The sequence below is a fragment of the Sarcophilus harrisii genome, chromosome 6 (assembly GCF_902635505.1).
Source record: "Sarcophilus harrisii chromosome 6, mSarHar1.11, whole genome shotgun sequence".
NCBI lineage: Eukaryota > Metazoa > Chordata > Mammalia > Dasyuromorphia > Dasyuridae > Sarcophilus > Sarcophilus harrisii.
In genome coordinates this window covers 26757082-26784383 of record NC_045431.1, presented here as the reverse complement: position 1 = coordinate 26784383, position 27302 = coordinate 26757082, and the positions used below count along the sequence as shown (strand labels likewise).

The following is a 27302-nucleotide window of genomic DNA, read 5'->3' as shown; positions in this document are numbered from 1 at the left end:
GCTATTTAGTGCCAATTTAAATTTAAATTTAAATCAGCCTGCACCCAAATGTTCTTGCACAATAAACCCAACAAACCAAATTCCTGGTTTCATGGATACTCCATGGGAAGTGCCTTAAGGGCAAAGCTTCCCAGTAGAAGAAGCGTCCACTTCCCAAAACAGCCATTAAGAGGCAGGATCAACTGTTTCTGTTTGAATTTAAAGAGCTCCTGGGCAATTCCTCGTGAATAAAAGAAGGACCCCAGCGCCCCTTTTTGCATTGGATCCAAAATGGCTTTTCTGATTTTGGAAGTAGAATGATGTTGCTAATTATGTTCTTTTCAAACAAATATTATGTTTATATTTCTTGTTTATATTGAGGACAGACAAATGACAGGAGGGTGCTGGATAGAAGGGAAGATCTGGAGAATGTTTTCTAATCTCTGAGAAAATAGAAGGGCTGATTATGCCCAATTAGCAACACGATCTAGTAAGTAAGATGCAAAACAAATTCTTTAAATGAAGTTTAAATGGAAATAAAAGGTATTGTATAAAAGGTAATCCATGACTGGTTGGGCAATCACCATCATCGAGTTGGTGATTGATGCGTCATTTTTTGTGTTGCAATGACCTCGGTTTGCAAAGTATGGAACGAGCCGTGCACAAGAGCTAACGGGTCATGCCAATTTAGAATGGCTGCTAGGTCGGAGTCTGTGAGGGACCCACTGAGTTAGAGAGCACTTCCTGCTAGGAAGGGAGCACCCCAGAGGGAGCGAGTCTGATTGTATGCTGGCAACATGGGTGGAGGCTGGCGGTGGGCACAGAAAAGCTGCCTTCAGAGCTGATGTGGCTGCCCATGAACCTTCCAGGCTTCAAGACCACTTCTTGATGCATTTGGGGGGAGTGTTATGTAAGCATAAAAACACAATTCTGAGCTTTTCCACCTTGTCAGTAATCCAGTGTAGAGGGGATGAGCAGCCAAGTTTGGCTTCAGCTATTTTTGCTGGTGCTTTCAACTCAATAGGAAAGACTGTTCAAAGTGCCCTCACATTAGAGCCAAGGCACACCTGCTCTCTGAGAGTTCTTGAAGACCAGATTGGAGTGGGAGAACGGAGAATTTCCAACACCCAAGAAGGAAGCTTGCAAAACATCTTACACTAACTGTTCAGCAGGCTTGCCTGCATCTTTAAGCAATCTCTTTTACTATAGCATAAATTACGGAAATGTCTTTTATCTAATTTTTCAATCACCATCAAGTTCTGCCCTCAGAAAATAAGTACGCGACTTAAATTACACTTTGTACTGATTGCAAATCACTCTGGAAATGAAGCTTGTAGGATTATTATTACACGCCAAAAACCCCAATGCTTTGATTTTATTTTTAAGAGACATGAGGTAATTGTTCTGCCCCATAGAGGTTAAGAGCTTGTCAGAATGGACAGTCAGAAAGGGAGGCAAGGAGACTATTAAGACTTATTGCTAGAAGCCTGTGGATCTTCCAACCCCGCCTCCCCGAGTTACACCAGACAGGGAGATGGATAGAGAAGCTCCTGCTCATTTTCTATCTCTGAGGTAAAGGCTTGCACTTGCTCTGGAGTCTCCATGGCCTCCATCCTTGAAAAAATATCAATAGCACGCTTCCATCTCAATCTCGGAACAGGCCCAACACACACTCCACCCCCCTTCTCGTTCACTGAACTTCGGCTGCTTTTGCTACTGCTCAAATGAGGACCATCTTGCCCCTTGAAATGTGGACAATTTACAAGGTGGCACAAGCCAGAATACTTTTAAAATACCCCTACCCCTTCAAAAGGCTCCCAAGAAGAGGAACCTGAAGTAAATGAACGTCAGACAGCACTGTCTCTAAAGCTGGGATGCAGGAATGACGGGACAATCCTACGTTCACAGCAAGTAGTGATCTGTTTGGACAGAAACATATCCACAAGGTCAGATTTAGAAAGGGGCCTTCTACTACTATTACACTTCTCTTCCTCCTCCCAGTACTAAAACTCCACTACAGTAGTCCTACTATGCCACTACTATAATTCTATAATAGTCCTATCATACCACTCCTAGGATACTGCTAGTACTGTGCTGCTGCTCCTAGTACCATACTCCTGGTAGCAAAATGGTACTAGTAATCTACATCTGTATAGCGATTCCCATGTGCCAGGCCCTTGGTAAGCTTTTACAATTATCTCATTGATCCTCACAACCCCTGAGGGGGCACCTTCCCTAACCCACAGCCCCCTCCTCACCTAATCACCAGCTCTCTCTCTCTTCCCAAAGATCTCTCCAACCCCTTTGTACTCTACATTCTTTTCCTGGGTCCCTCCCACACTCCTCACACCCACAGGCCCCATTCTGAAGCCATCTTCCCCCTTCCTTTTCCAGCACGGCCCAGCCCTGCCCCTCCCTTCCAACTTCCCCCTTCCTGGCCAGGACATCTTGCTGGTCATACAAGTTCATGACCTCAGAGTCAGCCATGATTCTTCCTCATTCCACACTATCCTGGGGGCTACAAGCAGGCTACAGTCTATTTCCAGGGGTACCTTCCATTCAACAAAAAAGATCTCACCAAGAAAATGTAGATGGGCTGACCTCATGGGCAGGGGAAGAGAAAAAAAGGTCTAGGAAGTATAAGCTGAGGACCACAAATCCCAAAGAGTCCATGAACCCAGAAAAGGGAGTGGGGGGAAGGGGGAGGGAGGAATCAAGCTTTATTTTTATTTTCACTAACCTCAAACTGAAATTTGGCATCTTCAATTACAAGGATCACTACTGTGATATGATGGTCTCAAAAACGGAGACGATGGCACACAGACTAATTTTCTCACTTGTTTTGGAGTGGGCTTGACCACTCAACTCGACCCCACACAGGATAGCATCCGTGAGCAGCAGGCACGGCTGCTGAAGGTCGGGTATGGATGTCTTTCTGTCTTTCTGCCTTTCAGAAAAGTTTGGTCCCTCATCTGGTCACTCCTAGCCCAGACCCCTAGGTTCACAACAACAAGATGAAATAGAAAACAAAGCTGTTTTCTTGGATTATTAAAAATAGCTCCTTCTGTTTCTACAAGTTCACAACACTTGGCTCTTTGTGTTGGGGCCAAATGCGGCAAACCACCAACAAGGAACGGAGTGAAGAAAACTTTTTCTGCCCTTTTAGATTTCAATTTAACAACTCCCAGCAGATTCCTTCATTTGGGGAATAGCTCAAATACCCTCTATTGCCAGGTGGAGCCTTTGTTCTGCCCGTTACCCAAGAGGAGATAAGAAAACTCTTTTCTCTCAAAGTTGGACTGGAATCCTTTCGCTGCCTAACACTGGGCAGGTTTTATGTACTTGGTCAGAATATATTAAGTTTCAAGTGGGAAGCACAGATCAATAGTCCATTGACATCCACCACAGTGAATCCTTCATTCAAAATATGCCTTTAAACTAAAGAGATACTCTTTCCTTTCAAGAATATTTTCTCAGCCATGCTTACAGAGTGTTAACACTACTTCCCCATTATGATTAAAATGAATGGGTCATAATGGACAAAGTGCTCAAATGAGCAGCTGAAGCTTCTATAGTTTGGTCCCACTCCCAACTCAATCAGTGGCTTGTCTCGAGGATCCTGGGTAGCACATTTAGCCAATGCCTCCATTGTTTCAATATCTAACATGAAAATACCTGCTTGGAACTCAGTACAAAAAACAAATGGAAAACACATCAACAATGAGATCATAAAGCAAAACTAAGCATCTGAAAGGGGGTCGAGATTAAAGGAAGAGGGTCTGAATATTCCCGAGCCACTTAAACTCCAATTTGCTGTTCCTGGACTTGGGGAGACATATATGCTGGGGCTGTAGGATTACTGGCCATCCCTTCACTCCTGGAACTGCCAGCAAAAGAGAAGAGGCGGTCAGTGACTGATGAGGCTGGGCTAAGGGGTTGTCTGAAGTAGGGGGGAAAAAAGTCACAATGTGAAGCCAGTGGAGAAATCAAGAGGTGCAAGAGGGGAAGAAGCTTAAAACCAGCCAAGCTGGGGGGCTCAGTGGATCCAAACTGCACTGTGCGGCTTGGATTGGGATTGTCGTCTTCAGCCAGCTGGCTGGTACCTAGCCAAGGTGGAGGCTGCAGTTGCAGAATAGATCCTGCAGTACAAGGGGCTTGTTGGCTGCCAGGTGAGGAACGTGGCACAGAACGAGCCCATCCAGCCAGAGGTGTGTTCCCCAGCCTGAGACTGGAGCCAGGAGAGAGGCTCAGCCAGGTGGCCATCTGGGGACCCTGATGGCATCCTGCCAGTCAGGCGTGGTCAGCACCAGGAGGTCAGAAATATTCCAGCTGATCACACTTGGAGGCCTCTGTGGGGGGAAGCAAGCAGGCCTAGGAAGGCCCACCCCACCCTCCCAACCCCTTGGATAAAACACCATCACAACCCTGCTGTTGTCCAATACCAAGGGGTATTAGACTTCAATCTATTTTTTTTTTTTTTTTTGCACAAAGCTGTTTATCATGAAGGCCAATTTCAGAAAGTGAAGCCAGCTTTCCCGAGGGGAGAAATAAAAAGCCCAAGCACAAACTAGAACTTCACCAGCCAAGAATGGGTTTCACAGGACTCTGAGTCACTGGGGGCAGGGAGGTGACATCAGAGCAATTGCTCTCATCTTCTGAAATACGGCACCGTATTTTGTGGAATGCTGCTTTCTGCTTTTGCTCTTCTCTGGCAAGAAATTCTCCAAATGACACCTGGAGGAGACCTCTCGGAAAATCAGAGTAATCGCTGATTCGGGAAGGCTGCTGATGGGAGGGTTTTTCTCTAGCTATAGAGGAGATTTAGTAAATGAAGCCCCAAACGAGTGAGCAAGTTTAAGAACAAATAGGACATCATTTTCACAACACTAGACTCTGGGATATAAGCTGGCTGGGAAAGGCAAAGGATGGTGCCCACCAGCAGAGTCAGGAGTGATGTCTGCAGAGATAAATGGAGGATTTATATTCATGGAAAACGAAGGCTGCTTTTAGACCATCTCAGAAGGGATTAGGAAGAATCCTTTAGGAAGCTCAGAAGCCAGGAGACTAAAAATGGTTGTACGGAGGAAGGCCAGGTGTCAGGGAAGGAAGCTCAGAGAGGGCAGCTGGAGTTGGGGCTTTTGGGAGTGGGTCAGGGGGCCTGGCAAACAATAAAGCCAAGGAGGTTGTGAAACAAACAGGCTGGATCAGGGCCCTGCCCAGACCACGTGCCAAGTGGAGGAAAGGCTGGAGTCAGTCACAGCTGCGCCTCTCAGGGCTTCTAATAACTGGAGAGCAAACAGTGCCCAGACGGAGATGGGCTACACACTCTTCAGGCACTCCGTGCAGGCTGTCCTCCCTTTTTAGGGAAAAATAATATGGATAAAACTCAAGAACAATTTATGGGAAAAAGGAGCTAACTAGGAATGCTGAAATAAAAACATGTGAATTCTCTTCCCTATTTATTCTTAAAAAATTTACTCTTTAAAATCAACCAAGATTAACAACCAAGATGAACCAAGATGTCCTTGGATTAGGATTGCTATCATTAGCCAGCTGGCTGGTACCTAGCCAAGGTGGAGGCTAGGTACTTGCCTCCAGACTAGGTGGGGCAGCTAGGTGGCTCAGTGGATGATAGAGCACCAGCCCTAAAGTCAGGAGGACCTGAGTTCAAATTTGATCTCAGACACTAACACTTCCTAGCTGTGAACCTGGTCAAGTCACTTAACCCCAAGTGCCTAAGGAAAAAAAAGGATGCTAAACTTGGGGGTCCTCACTCCTTTTCAACCTCCTCTTCATTTCACATTAGGGGACATGATGTCATTTGCCCTGTTACTTATCACTGTAATAAACAGACTATTGCCAATTCGCGAAATCTTACTAATGGTTACTTACTAATGGTTAGTGGGCCACACTGCTCTCAAACTTTGCCTCAATTCTCTTGGGCTGCCATCAAACAAAATCATCATTCAGCGGCAGAGTTCCAATCATGTCAAGAATTTCGGATCGAAACAAAATCAGTGCCTTGTAAATAAACATCAATCGCGTTGGATTCCAAGTTCTTCCGCTCTGGAGGAGCTGCCAGGGCTTATGGGAGACTGGCACTGGCCAAGGCAGAGACCACCTATCACCCCCCACCATCCAGGGGTACAACAACTACTGCAGATCTCTGGGATTCATCCAAATACCCAAAGCTACTGATTTCAAAGACTACCGGGCGGGAAGGAGGGACTACTGGACAGCCCACAGGCAAGGCAGTGACGTAATATGGGAGTCTTTTTAATTTGTTAATTAGAACAACCATTTATTAATTCTTTGCTTCCTTCAAGACCACCTTCTACAGAAAGCTCCAATTGCCAGGGAAGATTTTCTATCTTCCAGTCTGTATGTGCACAGTCTTTCCCAGAAGTAGCTTGAAGTAGGGATTTCTTCTGATCACCAACCATGCCGGTGCCAGGGGGCACTTTTAGATGCACACTAGTGTTAACTCACTGTACAAATAGGAGTCATTTATTTTTCTCCCTCTGCCCACTCATGCTTCTGTCCATCCACTACTCCTGCTGCTACCCTATGCCAGGCTGTTTTATCTCGGTGCTAGAGGGCCAGCCCACTTCATCCCTTGGGGGTTACTACCAGGACACATTTCCCAGCTCCAGATCTGCTCTTCCTTGGCTCCCAGTTCTGTCCAAAAATTGAGTATCTGAGCTTCTTCCAGACAGCTGCTGCCGAGTCTTCCCCCTTTGGGGTTTGCTCAGCTCCTTCCCTCTCTCCCCCGGAGCCTCCCGTCTACTTGTCCTCCCGGGAGACCATGCTCCGGCTTCCCTGGAAGGGGGCACCCAGTGTTCCATTTGGGGTCTGACAAGGGCAGAGTACTTCTGGTCTCTCCTCCACCAGCTATCAAACACTGACAGAGTGATCATTTTAATCTAGAGCTTTAATAGGCTTCCAGCAGGGCATGAATAATTCAGAGCTTTATGAGCTCTTCTATAAACTTGTAGTGACCTATATGAGAATTCTACTCCCTTGACATCATTTGGCAAGTGGACAAGGGTCTGCCAGCAGGCTGATTTAGTATATAATCTGTCATATATTTTCCTCCAACTGTCTGGCCTTTCTTACTACTGCTACTTATCCATGAAACTCCCTTTCATTAGTCTAGGGATATACTTTTATTAAACCGAAACACTATTTATTTTAAACAGTTTAAAAGACATATTAAAAAAAAAAAGGATGAAGATAAATCTAAAATTTATGTCCACAAAGAACTAGAATACATTATTTGCTCAAAGTATTTCACCTCAACTAGTTCATTATTTTAAGATCAACATATTTCAACCAAAACCAAGAAAGCGGCATCTGAAGGACATCAAGAAGCAGTGGGGTAAAGGAATTCCCAAGTGTGATTATATGTGCACCAAGGAAGGCCATCCCAACCAGTCAGCCAAAAAAAGAAAGCCCAAAGTCACGGAACCACGCATCTTCTCTAATCCACTAAAACCACTGCTAGGATCCACATGTACAAAAAACCAACTATTATTCATGGTGGCAAGAAAATGGGGCCCAAGATCCCGTTCTCCCCCCTCACTGTTAACTGTAGAAAAATATAATGAGTGTGATGGAATGTCATTGTGCAATAAGACATGACAGTAAAGGTTTCACAGAAATTTGGGAAGCTTTTATTAGTTGGAAGAATAAAGTGGGTGGAACCAGCAGAACAGAGGAGAGAGTGTATGTGTGTGTGTATGTGTGTGTATACACGTCACACATACACAACACATGCAAATGAATGCTGTGGACTTACCTAGGTCAATGAGAATTGCATGCTGGTGGGAAGTGAGCTGCTTTAAGAGTTCTTTATATGGAACATCCTTTGGCTGCTGTTTACTGCTGGGATACTGGTGTCTCAGGTGGTACTGCTCAGCCAAGAACTTCCATATTTCACCACGGTGATGGCGAGGCACTCCTGTTTTAAAAAACCAGGCAGATAAGGGATGTTACCATATATAACACTGTAAGAACACTCTTGTATGTGGACAGCTAGATGAGGCAGCCTATAGGATGCTCAGCTGGAATTAGGGAGCTGAGTTCAAAGTGGGGCTCAGAGGCACATGACCCTGGTATAACCCTTCACCCTGCCTACCTCAGTTCTGTAAAAAAAATGACAAATCCCTCCAGTATCTCTGCTAAGAAAACCCCAAATGGGTCATGGAGAATTGGACATGATTGAAATGACTTAACCCTGAGAGAGAGAGGGAAGAAAGAAGGAAGAGAGAAAGGGAGAAAATCAGCTCTTCTTAGGCTCCTACCATGTGCCAGGCCCTGAGAGGTAGGTGCTACCAAAAAAGGACTCGGGAATGAGCAACCTCCTCCTCCCCTCTGCACCCAGTTTTTCTTGGGAGGTGATTTCTCATCAGAGGGAATTCTCCAAGGAGCAGACTCCCTCCCCCACCCCCCCAAAGCCCACCAGCAGCTTGGCTGCATCCAAGAACTGCCCAGGAGGTGCCAGAAGGAGCCCGGCCAGCATGTCCAAGGTGGGCCTCCACATGTTGCCCATAGGTCCCTTTATTCTGTGCACCAACTCTGACTGCAGAAGTGTGGGAAGGGAAAAGGCCACCGTAAAGGCAGGTGCAGAGAGGAATCTGGCTGCAGCCAAAACAGGAAAATGTTCAAGTAAAAGACACCATGTTTTCCTTTATGATAAACTCATTCCCCATTTTTAGGAGTGCAATATGATCATTTTGTCTGGAGATCACAGATTATGAATAAGTTTTTATTTTTTTATTTTCTAACTGTTAAAAAAACATCTTTCTTGAAATTATTTACCTCCCAAACTGGGCACAAATGGGAAGCCCTCCCTTTCCTTCCCTTCCCTTTCTTTACTGTCCCCATGCTCTGTGCTGGGAATCGGGAGAGCATCCCAGTCCTACATGTGAGTGGTACCTTATCCTTGGGGCTGCTATTGGAACATGTCCAGATGCAAAGAAAGTGCTATTTTTCCTTTTCCTTTTAGGTGTTGTCACATGCATTGATAGAAGGGACATATAATCTGAGATAAACTTTCATTTAAGATAAAATTTAAAACTTTACATAAGCAGGAGGCAATTTATATGACAGAAGATCTGACACATGTTATAGCTGTTGTTAAAACAGACTGACAAGAAGAATTCTTTAGGTAAAGAGGAAAATGGAATCCTCAGAGACAAAGTAGCCATGGCCTATTCCCGCTGCTCTAGAACATGCCATCCCAGGCAGCCCAGCTCCTAGAGCAATGTATTCCAAGTGAAACAGTTGTACAGTGTGTGATCTAAATGCCAGATCATTCTCAGAGAGGAAGGAGTTATATAAAGAAAGCTGAAGGCACATCCCCAGCCTTTGTAATGGAGGAGTCAGCAGTCACTTAAAATCCCAGCCATCCAGGCCTCTAATAGGTCAGATTTAGGTGTCCATGAGCTAAGCAGTCAACTAAGTGAAACGAGTGTTGGGAGCACAATGGGGCTATTTTTTTTTTCAAAGAAAAAAAGGAAGCCAAAGGGAGGTGGTTTCTTTTTTGGAGAAAGTTTCAGAGACAGAACAAAGCCAGTTGTTGTCACTCAGGATGTAGTAAGAGATTCTGGTAGGAATAACAAATTTATTCTTTCATGTCTTCCAATTTTCCAAATGTTTGTCCTATGACAGGAGAGTTAATATGCAAAGGAAATACCCATAATCCTCCTGCCTTTCTATGAGGATACACTCTAGCTGCCTTCATAAAGATGGAGCACAGGTCTGCCAGTTATAGGTTCAAAAAATGGAATGAGATTTAAAATTAATGATGACATTGATATAAAATAGAGCTTTCCTACTGGTCACTGTGTCAAGCTCAATCTCCACTCCAACACTCACATTTTCTCAATCACAAAATATTTTTCTTATTATGGTTCTCTGAATTGGGCACTTCCTTTGAGCTAATGATGAGCTGGACTGACTGCTGCTTTTCTATATACTTCACAAATGGTGGATGGGGATACATCCTTTCTACTGTCCTTTAAACCCATTTAAAACTAATTTTGGTTTCAAGATTTCAAACAAAGAATATTTTCTAGAAAATCTATCTAATCTGTATGTTTTAGTTCTACGCACATTCATATCCACCTTCCAAAAAAACCTATTTCCAAAGGTGGAAAGTAGAAGAGTTGATCAAATTTCTCCATAAAAGTGAGCTCCCGTACCTGCTTTGCCTCTTCTGGAGTTCCTTTCTGCCTTATCCTGTCTCCTATCAAGAAGTGGCCCCCTTGGGACACCCAGCCCACGACATTCAGGACACCATGACTTTTTTGCAGAAGTCCATGACAGAATGAACCATGTGCAAGTTCATTTGGGCCCAAGTGATGATGCCCAGGAACTGCAAACTCCTCTGGTGGGAGAAGGGGTCACAGGGATTTAAATTTCTCAGACAGTGTGATCCAAGACTATCCTTTCCCCAAAGATTATGTCTTATAACCAAGAGAAATAAAACTTACCTTGCCCAACAGCAGAATGCATTTTTTCCATATCAAATTTAATCTTTGACCTTCCTGGTGTACTTAACATTTTTTCCCATACTGAAGTTACATCTTTAAGACAGGGAGTGATTTCCTCGTAATCAAGCTTCAAGCGTTTATTTTGTAAATCATTTTCAGAAGCTAGGAAAAAAGGAAAAATTTTAATTTTAATTATCTATTCTACAAGAGAATTCACAATGGTAACCTATTAAGGCAAGAGAAATCACAATAAACTAGACAATGTGGCACAAGAATGCTAAGTTTGGGACTGAGATTTGATTCTGTGGTTATCAAACTTCCGGCACAGTATTCCTTCTAAGAAGAATCTCCATATATTGAACATTTAAGTTGGCAATGCTATTGAGGAGTCAGCAGATTTATGTATACGGTTTTGTTTTCAATAAAAGCAGAAGTTTTTCTTGAATTCTTTCTGAGTTCAAGATTTGGTATGTTTTGCAGTCAAAGCAAAAATAGTAAAACCATACTATATATTTTGGGTAAGTAAAATTTGTCCAAAACAAACTTATTTATAAATTATATTTTATCTGTAATAGCACAGCATCTGAAACTTATCAAAAATTCAAAATTTACAACATACTGTATGTTTAAAAATCCCAGAGCCAATTTAGAAATCACCACAGATTCACCTATGAAATAACCCCAGGTATCAACATAAACAGTCTCAATTGTTCAAATTGGCTTAAAAGGTAGCGTATCTTTGGATTAAACGAGCCACAAGGAATTTCAATTAGTTAATCTGTTTAATTTAAAACTATCTGAAGACATTCTACTTGGCATTTTAGAAACAGGAAGGGATGTTAGAGGTTATAGACTCCAATCTAAATGGTTGCTTGAATACTTTTAATCAAACTATTTTGTAAGAAGCCCATTACACCATTTGATGTCTCCAATCAAAGTTTAAATCGTACCTATAACTCACCAATCCCATTTCTTCCACAAGAGAATGTCTGTCAAAGATCTCATATGGCAGCTTTTCAAATATATGAATGTAGTCATCTAGTCAGAGCTTCTCATTTTCTAATTTTTGCAACTGTTCTTCAAAATCTTCAGAATCCCCAACCCAGTTTATCCATATAACTTTTACAATATGGCACCTCGAATTCCAAATTCCTCATATTCCCTTAGCACAAGAATACAACAAGAATGATCATCTCTTGATTTGGACAAAATACTACCTATTGAGGATCTAATGAAGTGTGCATCGAGGAGGAATAAAGATGACACTGAGAGTATTCTCTTTCCTAGCAGAGACTGTAGAACCTTTGCATTTTAGTAGACAGATAACCTCTAAAAGTTACTGTGACCAAACACCATCACCCAAAGGCCACCTTGGTGAAATGCCTTTTCTAGGACAGGCAAAACCCATAGGAAAAGCCTTCTAAGCACGCCACGACCTTTCATAGCCGGTACTCTGCTGGTATAATAGTTGAAAGTCCAGTGAAACGATGGGGAGTCAGTGGAGGAAAAGGAAACCAGAAGAAGAACGTCCCACAGCCCCAACTTGGCTGGGGTAAAGAGAATGACAGGGAGGAATGGCTAAACCCGGTTATGAAGGGTTTTAAATAACAGCGTGTTTTCATTTGCCATGAGGCAAGATTCAATAAACCCTTGAGAAGTATCAATTTGGCCCAATGATGTGGAATATGTCTAAGAGGGGCTGGATGTAGGGAGACTGGTTAAACAAAGTTACTGTGATATGGTGCTATGGGTCTGAATTAGGGTGGTTGTAATGACTGGGAAGGATAGCTTCAGCTGATGCAAGTCTTCAACAAGAGTGGACATCATAGGCAGCTGGGTGGCGCAGCAGCCCTGAAGTCAGAAGGATCCAAATTCAAATCTGGCCTCAGACACTTCCTAACTGTGTGACCCTGGGCAAGTCACTAAACCCCAATTGCCTCAGCCAAAAAACAAACAAACAAAATAGTGGACACCATTAAGGAGGTCACCAAAACAAATTCATCCTTATCCTGATCCCAATTCAAGGATGATTTGCTAAGAAAGCTCCCCAAATTTTAATTTTTATTATTTTTAGGTACCACTCTATTGTTATCCATGAATATAGATAGTTACCCTTATCAAAATATATTGGTTCTAAAGATAAGTACATGGCAGAGACGATATTCTTTACTGATGTTAATCTTTAAATTCATGTGCAAATATTGTTAAAATATTTTCCCCAAGTCTGTACTTTAAGCCATGCTTTAAATGTCACACTTAGCACTAATTTAGTGAAGCTAACACACACACACACACACACACACACACACTTTCCCTTGAGAATATGAACTTTTCAATTAGGTTGAACAGAACATTTAATCCCTCTCAGTAAATCTGCTCCTAAATCATTGAAGTGAATAGCCCAAGTCTGTTATCATGGAAACCCCCAGAATCATGGGAATGGAAGGGGGACTTAAAAGAGCAGAGAGTTCAGTTTTGCGATGTCACATGAATCAACTCCACTCCGAGCAATTCAGCCAGGAAAGAGAACCCAAGTCAGCACCTACTAGTTATAGGCTCTGTGCTCAGCACTGGGGACACAAAGAAAGACAAACACAATCCTTGCCTTAAAGAAGGCTACAATCATGTACAAACAAGCCACATTTAAAATAGGATACACCTAATACTTAGTGGAGCATTTATTCCCCTGCACCATACTGTCTACACTGGAATGTACGTGAATGAATCCGTTTTTATTTATATTACTTGATGTCACTAAGGATGAGCATCTTATTGCAATACAATGGGTATATCCCCATGGCTTTTCCTGGACTCTCTTATGAGGCAATCCCATCAGCACACACGAGTTTAGTTTTTATTATTTCTTTGCCAACATCTCCCAAATATTTCCAGCTCAAGTCTCTGAGTTTCCATTCTACATCACCAACTGAGTGTTGGAACATTCTGAAATGTTAAGAGGCATCTCAAAACTCAACTCTATTGTTTGTTCCCCAAACCCTCTTCATTCTCCTGAACTTCAAATCAATAAAGTATTTATTTAAACAAAGAACCTACTATGTGCCATGTAAGGCAGTAAAGATACAATTACAAAGAATGAATGAATGCAATCCCTTTTTCTCAAAGGGCTAACATTCCGCTGAGAGAGAAGTATATAAACACACACCCCATAAATAAGTGCTTAAAAACACCAACATGTAAAGTTAAATACAAATTTATTGCATTAAACTGGAAAGAAAAGCTCCCTGTAGAATATGGCGCCCAAGCTGTATCTCAAGAATTACCGAGGGCTAGATGAGGCAGAAGGAAGGAGGGGTGCACTCTAGGTATGAAAACCCAGACTGCACCATGTCCTAGAGGGAGTTCAATGAGGCTGGATCGGGCCAAGAGGTTGGGAAGGCTAAAGGACAGCACTTGAAGGGAAGTATAACAAGCTCGGCAAAGCAGACTGGGTTCAGATTTTGAAAAGCTTTAAATACCAAGCTAAGAAATGCAGATTTTTATCTTACAGACAATAAAAAGCCACTGAAGACGCTTGAGCAGGGAAGAATTTTCAGACTTGTGCTTTTTATTTGTGTGTGTGTCTGTTTTATAAAGTTTTTAACTCCAAAATCTCTTCTCCCCTCCAGCCACATTGAGAGAGATCATGTAAAATATAATTTCCATATTAGCTATGTAGCCAAAAAAAAAGGGAAAGTCTTTTAAACATTATGTTTGTATTCAAATTTGTATTCATCAGTTCTCTTTGGAGATGAAAAGCCTTTTCCATCATGAGTCTCTTCCCCAAGAGCTAAGTTGATAATCGTGTCCTCCTGGTTCTGCTCACTTCACCGTTTCTGAAACCATCCCTGCCATCATTTCTTAAAGCACAATAACATTTCATCACAATCACACACACGGCTTCTTAGCCATTCCCCAACTGATGGACATCTCTTCAATTTCCTACTCTGTGTGCATGTGTTTTTTCTTTGGTCTCTTTGGGGTGCGGGCCTAGTAGCACATGTGCTTAGAATGGTTGTTCTGGCACATATGTAGAATGAGTTAAATGGAGGCGGGGGACAAGGAAAGGTTTTGTAACAGGACCTGGATGGCACTTCCAGTTCTGACTTTTACTAGCTCTGTGACTAAGCTGATCACAATGTCCCCAAGTTTTAATTTTCTCATCTGTAAAGCAGAAATGATATTATTATGCATCCATACATATAAGTACACATACATGTGTGAAATAAAAGTAACCCCAGGATCATAATGAAAATCATGATATAAATCAAAATTGTTGCTTGCATTTTTAAGTCTACAAACCAGAGGCAGGGTCAAGTGGGAGAAGAACAGATGGAAAATAGTCCAGATGGTTTGCAACAATAAGGAATTTATTTAGGAATGTGTGGTTAGCTAAACAAGGATTTCAGGGAGGGCTGATAATGCCAATTCATGCAGATGATATATTGATATTATGACATAACCTAATTTCTGGGGAACCATATTTTGTGTGGTTTTTTCCCCATTAAGTGGAAATCATAACTCGAGTTTTTTCCTCCAGTGTTATTAAAAAAACAAAAAAAACAAAAAAACAAAAAAAAAAAAACTCCCAAGTAGCTACATGGGAAGAGAAATGTTTCTTTTCCTTTCTCAGTTCATCCTGCAATGATCACTTTTGTCCTGACTGTTTTTTCCTTGGGAAACTAAATGCATTTCAAGATTTCTTCCTTTAAAAAGTGACTTATATCCCTGTTATCAATCTTTCATTCTCAGAAATATGGAAACCAGGACAGTTTTTTGGTCACAGATCACAAGAGAGAACAATACTGATATAAAATATCCTACTTAGTAGACTCAGAGTTAAATCCACTACTGCACATACACCTATGATTAAAAGCCAAGGGACATAAATGAAGTGAACCCATTAACAGAGCTATTCAATCTAAACAGTGGGAAATAAATCTTCATTCCCAAAATGTACCTCACACACAGACACTCCTTTCCTCAAAGGTCTTAGGAAACTTCCAAAATGACTGATCAGCGCACTCCTTCCAACACTCTAGGAGGACCTGACACTTTAGATCACAGGATTCAGATCACAATTCATCAAGGCTACCCCTGATGACTTTTGGTTATTTTTCTTCTCCCTCCCTCTTTCCCCTTTCTCCCTCTTCCTTTCCCTGTCAGGTCTGACAAATTTTCCTTCCTTCCTTTCTTACCATTTCTGCAGTGTCAGTCTGATTTACTTAGAATTTAGTCAGAAAGAAGCCCAAAGAGATGGAGAGTATGGTCCATTTCAACCAACACTTTTTTTTTTTAAATTATAACTTTTTACTGACAGAACCCATGCCAGGGTAATTTTTTACAACATTATCCTTTGCACTCACTTCTGTTCTGATTTTTCCCCTCTCTCCCTCCACCCTCTCCCCCAGATGGCAAGCAGTCCTATACATGTTAAATATGTCAGAGTATATCCTAGATACAATATATGTGTGCAGAACTTGTTCCTCAGGGAGAATTGGATTCAGAAGGCAGAAATAACCAGGGAAAAAAACAAAAATGCAAACAGTTGACATTCATTTCCCAGTGTTCTTTCTTTGGGTGTAGCTGCTTCTGTCCATCATTGATCAGTGTTCTTTCTTTGGGTGTAGCTGCTTCTGTCCATCATTGATCAGTTGAAAATGAGTTAGAGCTTCTCTTTGTCAAAGAAATCCACTTCCATCAGAATACATCCTCATACAGTATCGTGTGTAGTGGTATCTCAGAGTTGTCTTAATTTGCATTTCTCTGATCAATAGTGATTTGGAACACCTTCTCATATGACTACAAATAATTTCAGTTTCTTCATCTGAAAATTGTTCATATCCTTTGAACATTTATCAATTGGAGAATGGCTTGATTTCTTATAAATTAAGAGTCAATTCTCTATTATTTTGGAAATGAGGCCTTTATCAGAACCTTTAACTGTGAAGATTCAACCAACACTTCTAAGTGCTAGGAAAAAAAAAAAAAATTACAAAATCCATCCACTGGATGGGTCCACTGAAACAAGTTTGGGTGTTCAGAAGACAGATCCTCTGTGCTCAAAGGCAAGGAGTAGGGATACTACAGTATCCTTTAAGACCCAAGAGGAGAAAACAGAGCCTGGATCTAGAGGAGTGGGGCAGGGAAAATTCCTCTTTGATGGCCTTGCTCTATCACTGGTAATAAGGGAGTGGGGGAACAGTCTGCCTTGAGGAGCACTTGCCTAGTGCCTCTGGTTTGGGGGGGGGGGAAGGGTTTAATCAATTTAATTAAGATTGATCACTCATTCACTGATATGGAGGAGACACGATCACTGATTAACATTAGGGAAAGTACACTGCAATGGGGGCTTGGGAGAACAATTCAAGACCTCGAGGGAGCTGGGAGGGCAGGAGAGCCCGTTAACATTGCTCTGCAGTGCAAGTTGGACCCCAGAGATTATAATATGTATTTCAGTTCATCCTTAACTGAAGGCAGTGAGAACCCAAATGAAGCTAAGTAACATAGTTATCACTCATGACTCATGAAGTAGACGGGTGAAAGAAGGTAAAATGGGTGCATGATCAGGATATAAAGGGTGACACCCTAAGCAAAGTATAAGAGCAAGAAATAATCTGTCAGGGCAGCTGGGTGGCTCAGTGGTTAGAGTACCTGCCTTGAAGTCAAGAGGACCCAAGTTCTAATCTGACCTGACACTTCACACTCCCTAGCTGTGTGACCCTGGGCAAGTCACTTAACCTTAAATTAATTTAGCTGCTTAATTTAAAGCACTTAATTGCACTTAAAATTAAGTGCTTTAATTAAAAAAAAATCCCAGATCTACAAAGAAAAAAATCATAATTAAACAAGATAAACACAAAATGAAAAATAATTTTGATTATATTAAACTAAAAAGCTTTTTTGTAATAGAATAAGAAACAATGAACAGGCAGATTGCAGATTTCAGAAAAACCTGGAAGTCTTGTATGAAGTGGTGCAAAGTAAAAAAAGCAGACCCACAAAAGCAATTTACACACAATCAGGCAACACTGATCCATCAACTACAACTAACTCGGCAACACAATGATCCAAGACAAGTACAAAGGACTCAGAAAAGAAAATGCCAACCATATCCATATAAAGAACTGATGGATTGCAGATGGAAACCCAATTTTTCTCTTTATTCTTTCTCATGGTTTTTCTTCTCTTTGGGAATATTTGGGGACTAATAAAGTAATATAAAGTAATATATGATAGGACATGTGTAAACTATATCAAACTGCCTACAATCTTCAAAAGAGGGGACAGGAGGGAAGGATAGAGAAAAATCTGATACTCTTGTATCAATAATCTTGTAAAAATGAATGCTAGCATGGATATATATACACATGAACTGCATTTCAATGTTCACCCTTGCAAAACATCTATGCACATATTTTGAAAATAAAAAGCTTTAAAAAAATGAACGCTAAAAATCTTCCCGACATGTAACTAGGGCGAAAAGTAGACTCAATGACTTGCTGCTCTATGCATTCGTCTACTACATTATGAGCACACTGTCAGTCTGAAGATGTACTCATGCAACAAATACAACTGTTACACTGAATTAGTATGAAGTTAATGGATCTACCTGAAGTTAAAACACTAAGGCAATTTTAAATTTTTTAAATTCCCAGCATTAGCTACAAGATTTCTCTTAAATCTTTTTAACAAAAAGTATTTTTTGAGTTTGACAAAATTATTGAAAGGAAATTTTGGTTGTCTCTGTACAGTATCTTCAGGTCATGGTATTTGTAGAGCAGAGACATAATAAATAGCCCAAGTTAATAACTCTGGGAAGAGCATTTTAAAAAAACCTTGCTCGCCGCCATAAGAATTATCAGAACAAAACCAAAATTATTTATGGACATTGTATTAACTTTAGTTATTTTATTTTCAAATCCTTGTAACAAGATTATTGAGGAAGTACTGTGGCTAATTATGTAATGGCAGAAATCAGGACTCAATTTAGTATCTGTTCTTTCCTTGCTTAAGAAGCTTAATCTGTATAATTATACATACTTTGCTATGGCAAGATTTCTACCTTATCAATATAGATACTCCCTCCAATGTTATAGATCATAATCTACCCCAGATGACTCATCCCATCCCATAAATCTTCAAAAGGATTCAGTCTTAGAATTCTCTTACTATGGAAACATGCAAGATCTATCCTTTGCTCAACACACAAGCAGGCCATTCTTTTCTAGTCAACACATCTTTATGATAACATCTTTCATGGGTCAAGTATTGTAGCCTACTGATACCTAAGGCATAGCACCCCATCATTACCCTTTGTATGACAGTTCTACAGAAACTATTTACTGTAATTTAATTACTTTCAACCATTATTATATTAATTAATATTCAAGAATGTCTGTGCAAGGTATATATGTACTGATGAAATCAATTTACTGGCTGCTAGCCAAAGGCATTGAAATGTCTGAAGTATTCTTCATCCACCTGGTTTTTCTTGTATGGCTAGGAAGGCTGAATTAGGTGATTACTGATCTTTTACAATATTCAGGATACCTGGAGCTCCTCACAATGTACAGGGAATTCCTCTTCCCCTTGGATCAGATCTTCTATGACTGGAAAGTGCTTCAAAAAAGCATGTTTCCTTGTTTTATTGCTCACTTTATATTAATCTGAGCGCTATCAAACAAAGTAGATCCTGTTGTTGCAAAGACTTTTTTTATAAATTTTGACATATCCTAGAAACACCTTTTTGGAAGGAAGCAGTTATGAGTCTCCTGGTTAGAAAAATTTGTAGAATTCCTTTTCCATTTTTCATCCCTTCTCTTCCTATTTTTGTCATGTTCAGGATGACTATTGGTTTCGTCTCACTGAGTTTTCTTTAAATTTTCCCCTTCTTCACTTTTCTATTTTATGAGAGAAATTTTTTAATAAAATTTAATTTAATAAATTTAATAAAATTTTAATAAAATTTCTCATAATCTTCCTAGAAAAGAACTTACAAATTGATCTCTGGTAAGATTAAATGTTTGCTGGCTCAGGTGGTTTCCAGGCTCTCTTGGTCGCTTTGCTGTTTCTATTGATCTGAATGCCACACAAGTCTTGTGTTTCCTATATTATCAGACATGTTAGTCAACACACATGTATTAAGCAACTAATGTGTGCCAGGAACTGTGCTAAATGCTGGGGAATTCTTAAGGACTTCAAAATCTAATGCAGAAAACAACACACTAAAACTATGTCATATTATACAGGATAAACTAGAAATAATCACAGAGAAGCAAATAGAATAAAGAGGCACCAGGAAAGGCTTCCTGTAGTTATATTATTATATAGTTTTATATATATATAAAATTATCATTCATTTCCCCCCCCCCAAAAAAAAAATCTTCCTGAGCATGTTTTTTAAAAAGTATGTACTAAGTTTTACCAGTCTTAATTAAAATAAATACATTGGTCTTAGTTCATGAGGGCCCTCTAGACCCTCCATTTTCCAAATAACTGAACTATTTTTTTATGAGGTAAGGATCTCTTAACTCAATCAACTATTTTTCAGACACTTAAACTTGGGTGGAGGAGGGTACAACAGCTTCTGTTATTGTTTTGGCTAATATAGGGGTCAAACCTGACAAGCAAAGGGTCGGAAAGAATCCCATTAAGGCAGCAGCTAAAATAGCAATGGTTTCTGGGAGTTCCTAAGGGTAACAGAAGCCAACAAAGAACCATTTTGCAGCCCAAAGTAGTTAATCTCCATGCCAAGAGATGCCCTTCCTCCTGGGGCACTTCTAGCCTAAGAAAGCAGGAAGTAACCAGTGGGGAAGGGTAACTGGTTTGTAACTCCTAATAGTCGCATGACTTCCTAGTGAAAATCTCTATCCCATATATGTACAGGGTATTAGACTTTCAGATATGACTATAGCATGACTTGTTCCATATTTCCATCCCTAGATATGTATACTACAGATGGCCCCTACAAAAACAAATATGGTCCTGAGTAACAGTTATTCTTTTCTCCAGCTGGTACCAGTAAAGCAAGATGACAACCAATTTAGGGATGAAGGCGACTATAATAAAAAGTATAACACTAGAGAATTTCTGCTGGAAACAATTTATAATTACAGCTACCCTGAATACTGCCTCCCACTCCCTCGGTAAGGATTTGGATTGTTTTAGTCATAAGAAACAAGGCATGGAGAGCTTAAATCAATGGTTTTTCATTCATTCATCCAGAACTGAAAGGAACTCAGATGTGATGTAGATTACCTTTTAGATAAGTGACTGGCCCCAAGCATTAAGAGGGAGGAGCTAAACCACAGGTTTTCCAAGTCAGCTTTTTCCATAAACATTGCACAAAAATATCTGAGATATAAATCCTACTTATAGCTAAAACTCTACAGAGAACAATAAAGTTGCTCAGGAACAGCAACAGGATAGGAGGTTCATTTCTCGCCCTACATTTTATTCAGAAGAAAAATTTGATTTTTTTGTATGTATTTTACTCGTAGCTTAGTGCAATTTTTATTCTCTCCTTTTCCATATGAAACCATCCCCTTGGTAGCTTGTAATTAAAACAATTTTCTAACATCTCTGGATGCTCTCGATTTTCTATGAGCAAAGAGGAGAATCACACACACACACACACACACACACACACACTGTGTGCGTGTGTGCATAAAAACTACACTTATACATGTTTGGTTGTAGTGATTTAGGTGGGCACAGCATTAAAATAAAATATTATAATTAATAATTAATATTAAAATAAAATATTAGCAGAGGCTAACTCTAGAGAATATATAAAGCTTTGTTGAACATTAGTTGCATGAAATGGACACTTCATCCATTTTAGAAACACAGGAAATTCTAAAATGAATGTTGTTATAAGGTCATGGGAAGAATTATTATCTCTGATCTATGAACTGTACTTTCATCTCCTTAAATCACAGGGCATTTGATTTTCCTTTCCTTTCATATCCCTTCCTCAAGACCTGGAGGTGACATCCTCGGATGTTTTCCCATGTATCATATTTACTCTAGCTCCCTTCATAATCTGTAGGCTATTTCAAAGAATCATTTCCTGAATGTCTGCTCCATGGTTCCCTGCACCCATGGAATTTACTTCCTTTAGAGAATGAAATGCTAGACTTCTCAGTGTACAGGTAACCAGCCTCACCTGTAAATGGGGATAATCACAGCATCTACTTCAGAGCCAGTGGGAAGAGCAAATGAGATAACATAGGTACAGTACTTTGCAAACCTTAAAATTGCTGTATCATGTTAGTTATCAATATCAACACTGATGTATGCAACTATTGTAACAGGTCAGATCCAGGATAGTGGAGCTGGCCCACACCAGGACTAGGAGGCATGGGAAGTCTAAGGGCAGACAGTATAACCTGAAATGTCCAGGAGCCTCTAGCCAAGATTTTGATTTTGCCCCCCCAAAAAAAATCTTTTTCCTTTTGGCGTAATAACATTCTGATGCTTTCTTCTCGATAATACAGTTCCCTAAAATAATGGAAATGCAAAAATAAAAAGCTGTAACCTTTAGAAATGCACCAGCACTAGGCAAACCTGACCTGTAACTCCATTTGTAGTTTGTACATTTCTTGTCTCCCCCATCAAAACTGAGCTCTGAGAGCAGGCTTTTTTGGAAGAAACTTTGGATCCCCAGAACTTGGAACAGTGTCAGATACAGACTAGGCACTTAATAAAGCTAAGTGACCATAACTCTCGCCTCAGGACAGAAGTCATAAGGAAGAGCCCCTTTTTCTTCAGGACCCCCTTTTTCTTTACATAGCATTAACACTGAGCCCTCTTAGAGCAGGGGCACAGGTATATGGAGTTGAATTTGACCTTTTCTGTAGGATGTGAGAGTCCTACGACATTGTTTCAATGCTGCCCCCCTCTGTCCATTGTCACAAAGACCACCCAAGTGCAGGGCCTAGCCCACGGCACTTCTCACCAGCCATGCACGAAGCGGCCAACGTCCGGCAACTTCTGACCATACATTTAGCAGTAGTTATGGAGAAGTCAAGGAGGCAGAGGATCCGGCACAGATCACGGGCCAATTAACACTAGTAACCCTGGGAAAACAAGTTCTGACAAGGAGTGGGGCAGAGACCAATGGAGACTGAAAAGGGAATGGCAGGTGAAGAACAGGGCTGGAGTATGCAAAGGAACAGAGCAAGAGGGGCAGGGGCAAGTGAGAGATGGACGACTCTGACCCTCTTTCACCTCCTACCTGAGCTCTGCCTTTAGAACCCTGGCCTTCCATGTCAGCTACTACTTCATCTCACCCAGAATCGTAACCAACCACTCGTAACCAGTATCTCCAGTCCCAGCCGCTCCATGTCCACTGGTCTCCCCATCCTTTCTGACCTCTTTTTTGGGTCTGCGTTTTCTTCCCTTATTGGAACAAAAACTCTTCCAGGGCAGGGACTGTAGGCTTGCTAGTGCTCAAAAAACCCATTTACCCTAACTATCCTTCCACATTTGAAGACGGCAAGAAAGGAACCAGCAAGTAAAGATGAACTGAAGCTCAAGAGATCTGAGAATGGGATTACGGCCCCAAATAGAGGGGTAGGTGTTGGGAAGGAGAATGGTTCCCTCTTCCATTACATAGAAGCACAACCTCGGACAAATTATTTACCTTCCAAGGACATAGTTCCCTCATCTGTAAAATCAAGAGGCTGGACTAGTTATTCTCTAAGGTGCCTTCTAGCTATAAAATTATATGGTTCTGCGAATGAAGTTTGAAGTTTGCTGAAAGGATCATGAAATGTTTCCAGAACAGTGATAAAGCTTTTCATATATCGCACTGCTTATATGAAGGCAAAAACAGCTCAGAATACATCTTCTTCATTTCTTTCTCAGTGAATATGTCAGGTGAGGGCCAGGATAAAATTCTAACAGCTCTAACAACCTGAAATTTTTTCCAGGCATCTCGCATCAGAATTGATACAGCTGTGTCTACTTCTCACCCAATCTGGTCCTTTCTGGGTTGGCTTTCACCAAATCTTTAATCTGTAATCTAGTTTTGTTGGGATTTTTTTCCCCATGCAAAACACATTTCCATAAGTCATGTCACACACACACACACACACACACACACACACACACACACACACACACACACACAAATGAACAGTATGTTTCCATCTGTACTATTAAACAATTCTTTTTCTAAAGACAGATAGTATTCTTCATGGATCTTTGGAAGTGATCACTGTAATTAAGAGGAGCAGTTATCTTTCACATCCTGGTTCTACCTCACTTCATTGCATCAGTTTATATTTCTCAGTTTTCTGAAACCATCCTGCTCCTCTCTTCTTATAGTACTATATTCTATCACAATCATAGATCACAACTTTAGTCTTTCTGGATAGTAATGGATATCCTCAATTTGTGAGTTGTGGATAATTTGTCTTTTAACCTAAATATTGTGTTTTGAGAGGCAAGATAGCAGAGTGACCAGAGCTAGCTACCCTCTGAGCCAAAAAGTCTTAAGTCTACACCTTAACACATACTGGCTGTGATGGAGCAAAAACTTGAAGGCAAAGTTCCCTGTCCTCATTTGGGAATTCCCTATGCTCATGAAATCGCAGAGCCAACAGAGTCTTGTTAGAACTACTAGTTGTGTTTCTTTTCTCCAGACTACCTATGGACCCGTTCAGAAGTTTTAAGTGGTTCTGGACTAGAAATCAGGGAAACACATTTTAGAAACTTTTTATGTGAAACCAGACATATAATGAACTACTAATTAAACTTTTATTTGGAAGTTTTAGCCTCATTCTTATAAAAGAAAGATCAATTTATTTATCAACATTTATCAACAATAAAGATAACAAAAAATTCATGTCAAAAAACAACCCTTGAAATCGTACCAAAAACTCTTCTGCAGGGTTCCTTAACTTTGGAATCACTCAAATATTCATTCCAGTCTACTCGGCATTCACATTAAATCTTTCTAATTTAATTATGGTCTATTGTTATTACCCAATCATTTAAGGCTATGATTCCTTCCAAAATTCCTGTGAAGCCAGTTAATATCTGTTTTATAGCAGCATCCTTATCTTACATATCCATTAACTGTCTGGAATAAGGAGGTGAGATCCGATAGCCATTTAACAGGGCAATGTTAACTGACCCATAAAGAAACCGACAGTGGCAATGGGCGGACAAAAACCTGCAAATGTATAAATCTTCCATTTCTCCTGGTCTGATGGCCCTCTGTGTTCTTGTAATGATACAGAAGACATATATCAGGGCAGATATTATGTGATAAAGCAGAAAATTTTTTTTAAATTAAACTGTTTCTATGTAGTTAAAAGCCTTGCATATTTACAATAGGTCTTGTTAAAATGTAAATAGGAATGTTACCAGTTATGTCTCATTTTTAATACTGGCATTATACTACCGTAAAAACACTCTACCCCAAATTTCAACAAGCATTTCCATACTGCTATTCTAGCCAAGTCCTATTTTCAATATCAAGGAATCAAGACAGTTCAAACAAATTTTAATGGAGTTCTTACTTTATATGAAATACAAACAGTACAGTTATCATTGAACAATGGAGCTCAATGACATGCCACCCAACTCTTACTAGTGCCTGATGTAATCGCAAAGATTACAGATAGTATTGGAAACAAATTTCTCCCCATTTCCTTAGCCCACTCCAGCTTCCTCACTACTGTATTCATTTAGTTTTTCCCCTTCTGACCTTCCTTCTTCCTGGAAGCCTTGGGAGATTTCCACATGATTTCCAATTCATTTTTTAAAAAAAAATTAGTGGAATGGAACAGGGAGGCATTTTAAATGGAACGAGGCCTACATAACAAGTTGATATTTATAAAGCACTTTTTTGGTTTGCAAACCATTTAACACACATATATCATTTCATTTGAGCGTCAACAATTCCATGAAGTAGAAGCCATTATCATACCCTTTTTCAAATGGGGAAATTGAGGTTCAGGGAGTATAAAATGACTTGTGCAGAGTTACACAACTAGTAAGAGTCAGAATTAGAACCCATATTTTTCAGACTCAAAAGTATAGTGATTGATCTCTTTGCCTTCATTCTCCATTTGATTTTTTTTTTTAATGTGGAAAAGTGAATAATGTAAAAGGTTTTATAAAGTTAATAAAATTCAATCTGAAACTAAATCTAAATAAAGGCATTATTTATATGAAAGGGGATAATAATTACTGTGTAGTGTAGTAAAAGATGCACGTTCTAAATCTGAAAAGACTTCTAGGTCCTAAGTACTCACTGTTTCCTAATCAAAATTTTCAGGGTTTAACAAGAAATAAATGCTGATATTAAATTCCTATTTAAATGCATTGAAAGAAATGAAAATATTGCTAAATTGTCTTACCTTAATTTTTTTTACAGATTTACTTAAGCCCAATAATCCAAAATTTTCAGACTTGTTTTCTATGATCTTGGGAACACTTGGTAAACAAAAGGAAGAAAGTAAAATGAATGAATGAAAAAAGTGGCCCCTACCTTGCAATTTCTGGTTTTCCTTCTCCATCCTGAGCAGCAGAATCTGTTGTAAAATGGCCTTCTTCCACAGCTCTCGGAGTTCTCGGGACGTTCGTTTCTTTTCCTCTATGACAGGACCAAAGGGACCATCTTCACAAACTGGCTCCAATGGGGAACGAGGAGGAAGATCTCCCAGTTCTGAATAATCTGGAAGAGGGGGAAAAAAAAAAGATGAGGCCTTCTGTTCTTTAAAATATAGCCTCTGGAGTACAGATGAGCATAGTGTCAGATCATCCAGGAGCTAAGAGCAAGAAAGAATGGAAGGAATGGCAGGCCATTAGTTCAACCTATACCTGATTAAACTATCCTCTCCAACAACTCCAACAATGGCCATCCAGCCTCTTCTCAAGGCCTCCAGTGAAGGGGATCCTGTCACCCATAAAGACAGGCTCTATTCTAGATATTGATGCCTTATATTTGTATTTGTATTCTATAGCTCCTGATGCCTTATATTTATATGTATGTTCTATTTTTCAAATCTCCCTTGTCATGCAGGTTCTATATATTGGAATGAATTACGTTTAAAAGGTCACACTACTAAAATTGTGATTTATACATAAATGACAGACAAGGAGACTTTTAGAGCCTAATAAAAATGCAAATAACCCAGGAAACTGCCATGTGGTTCTGTGCAGCCCTCTAACATCCCCAGAAGAACCCCAAATGAATCTGTGCTCCTCCATGTATGCATACTCTGCTGTGCACGCCTGCTCCAGCATCCCCCACACTCCTGTCTGTGGGCTTCCATGCCGGCCTGGTCTGTGTCCCCACCGAAGGGGCCTAACCCCCCTGCTGACATCCTTCCTCAACTTCTCCTGACTCGCTAGCCCTCATACCTGACTCCAGAAGAGTTCCTGTATTTCAGGGAGAATCCTGGCTCACTCAGAGTGGCCTGGAGGGAGGCGAGATGGGAGCACTGGCACAGTTAGGGGTCTCTGACACATCCAGGGGACAATCCCTTCTTGTCCCCCAGCCCAGCTCCCCGCCCCACCCCCGGCTCCTTTCCCCATTGGCTGGGATTTCTAAAGGGCAGTTTCTAAAAATGTGAGGTAAGAAAGGTAAAGAAATGCAGGGTGTTTCCCACCCAATCCGGGCCCTGGCCTCAAGAAGCTCCCACTCTAGAAGGGAAAAAGCTAGGGGCAAAGAACAAAAGACTCTTCAGAGCTCAGGAGACCACCCTGAAGACCAAACCCAGGCCCTGCCCCAAGCAGCTTACATTCTGTGAAGGAGCTAACCTCCCCTCCCCTCCCCTCCCAACCCTCCAATTCAAGGCAATCCAACTC

At 40.6% G+C, this 27302-nt stretch overlaps 1 protein-coding gene across 9 annotated transcripts in view; it reads right to left on the bottom strand.

Annotated features, from left to right (window-relative positions):
* TBC1D1 (TBC1 domain family member 1) overlaps positions 1-27302 on the bottom strand; it is a 224040-nt gene that overhangs the window by 22035 nt on the left and 174703 nt on the right. For 8 of the 9 annotated variants that reach the window (XM_031941268.1, XM_031941273.1, XM_031941274.1 and 5 more), the window contains 3 exons: positions 25981-26166; positions 10476-10637; positions 7778-7939 (listed from right to left, as the gene is read on the bottom strand). In XM_031941268.1, the coding sequence (XP_031797128.1) occupies positions 7778-7939; positions 10476-10637; positions 25981-26166 (510 nt within the window). Of the gene's footprint in view, positions 1-2719; positions 3443-7777; positions 7940-10475; positions 10638-25980; positions 26167-27302 lie in introns of those variants that run through there. The other variant, XM_031941277.1, reaches the window with a different exon arrangement.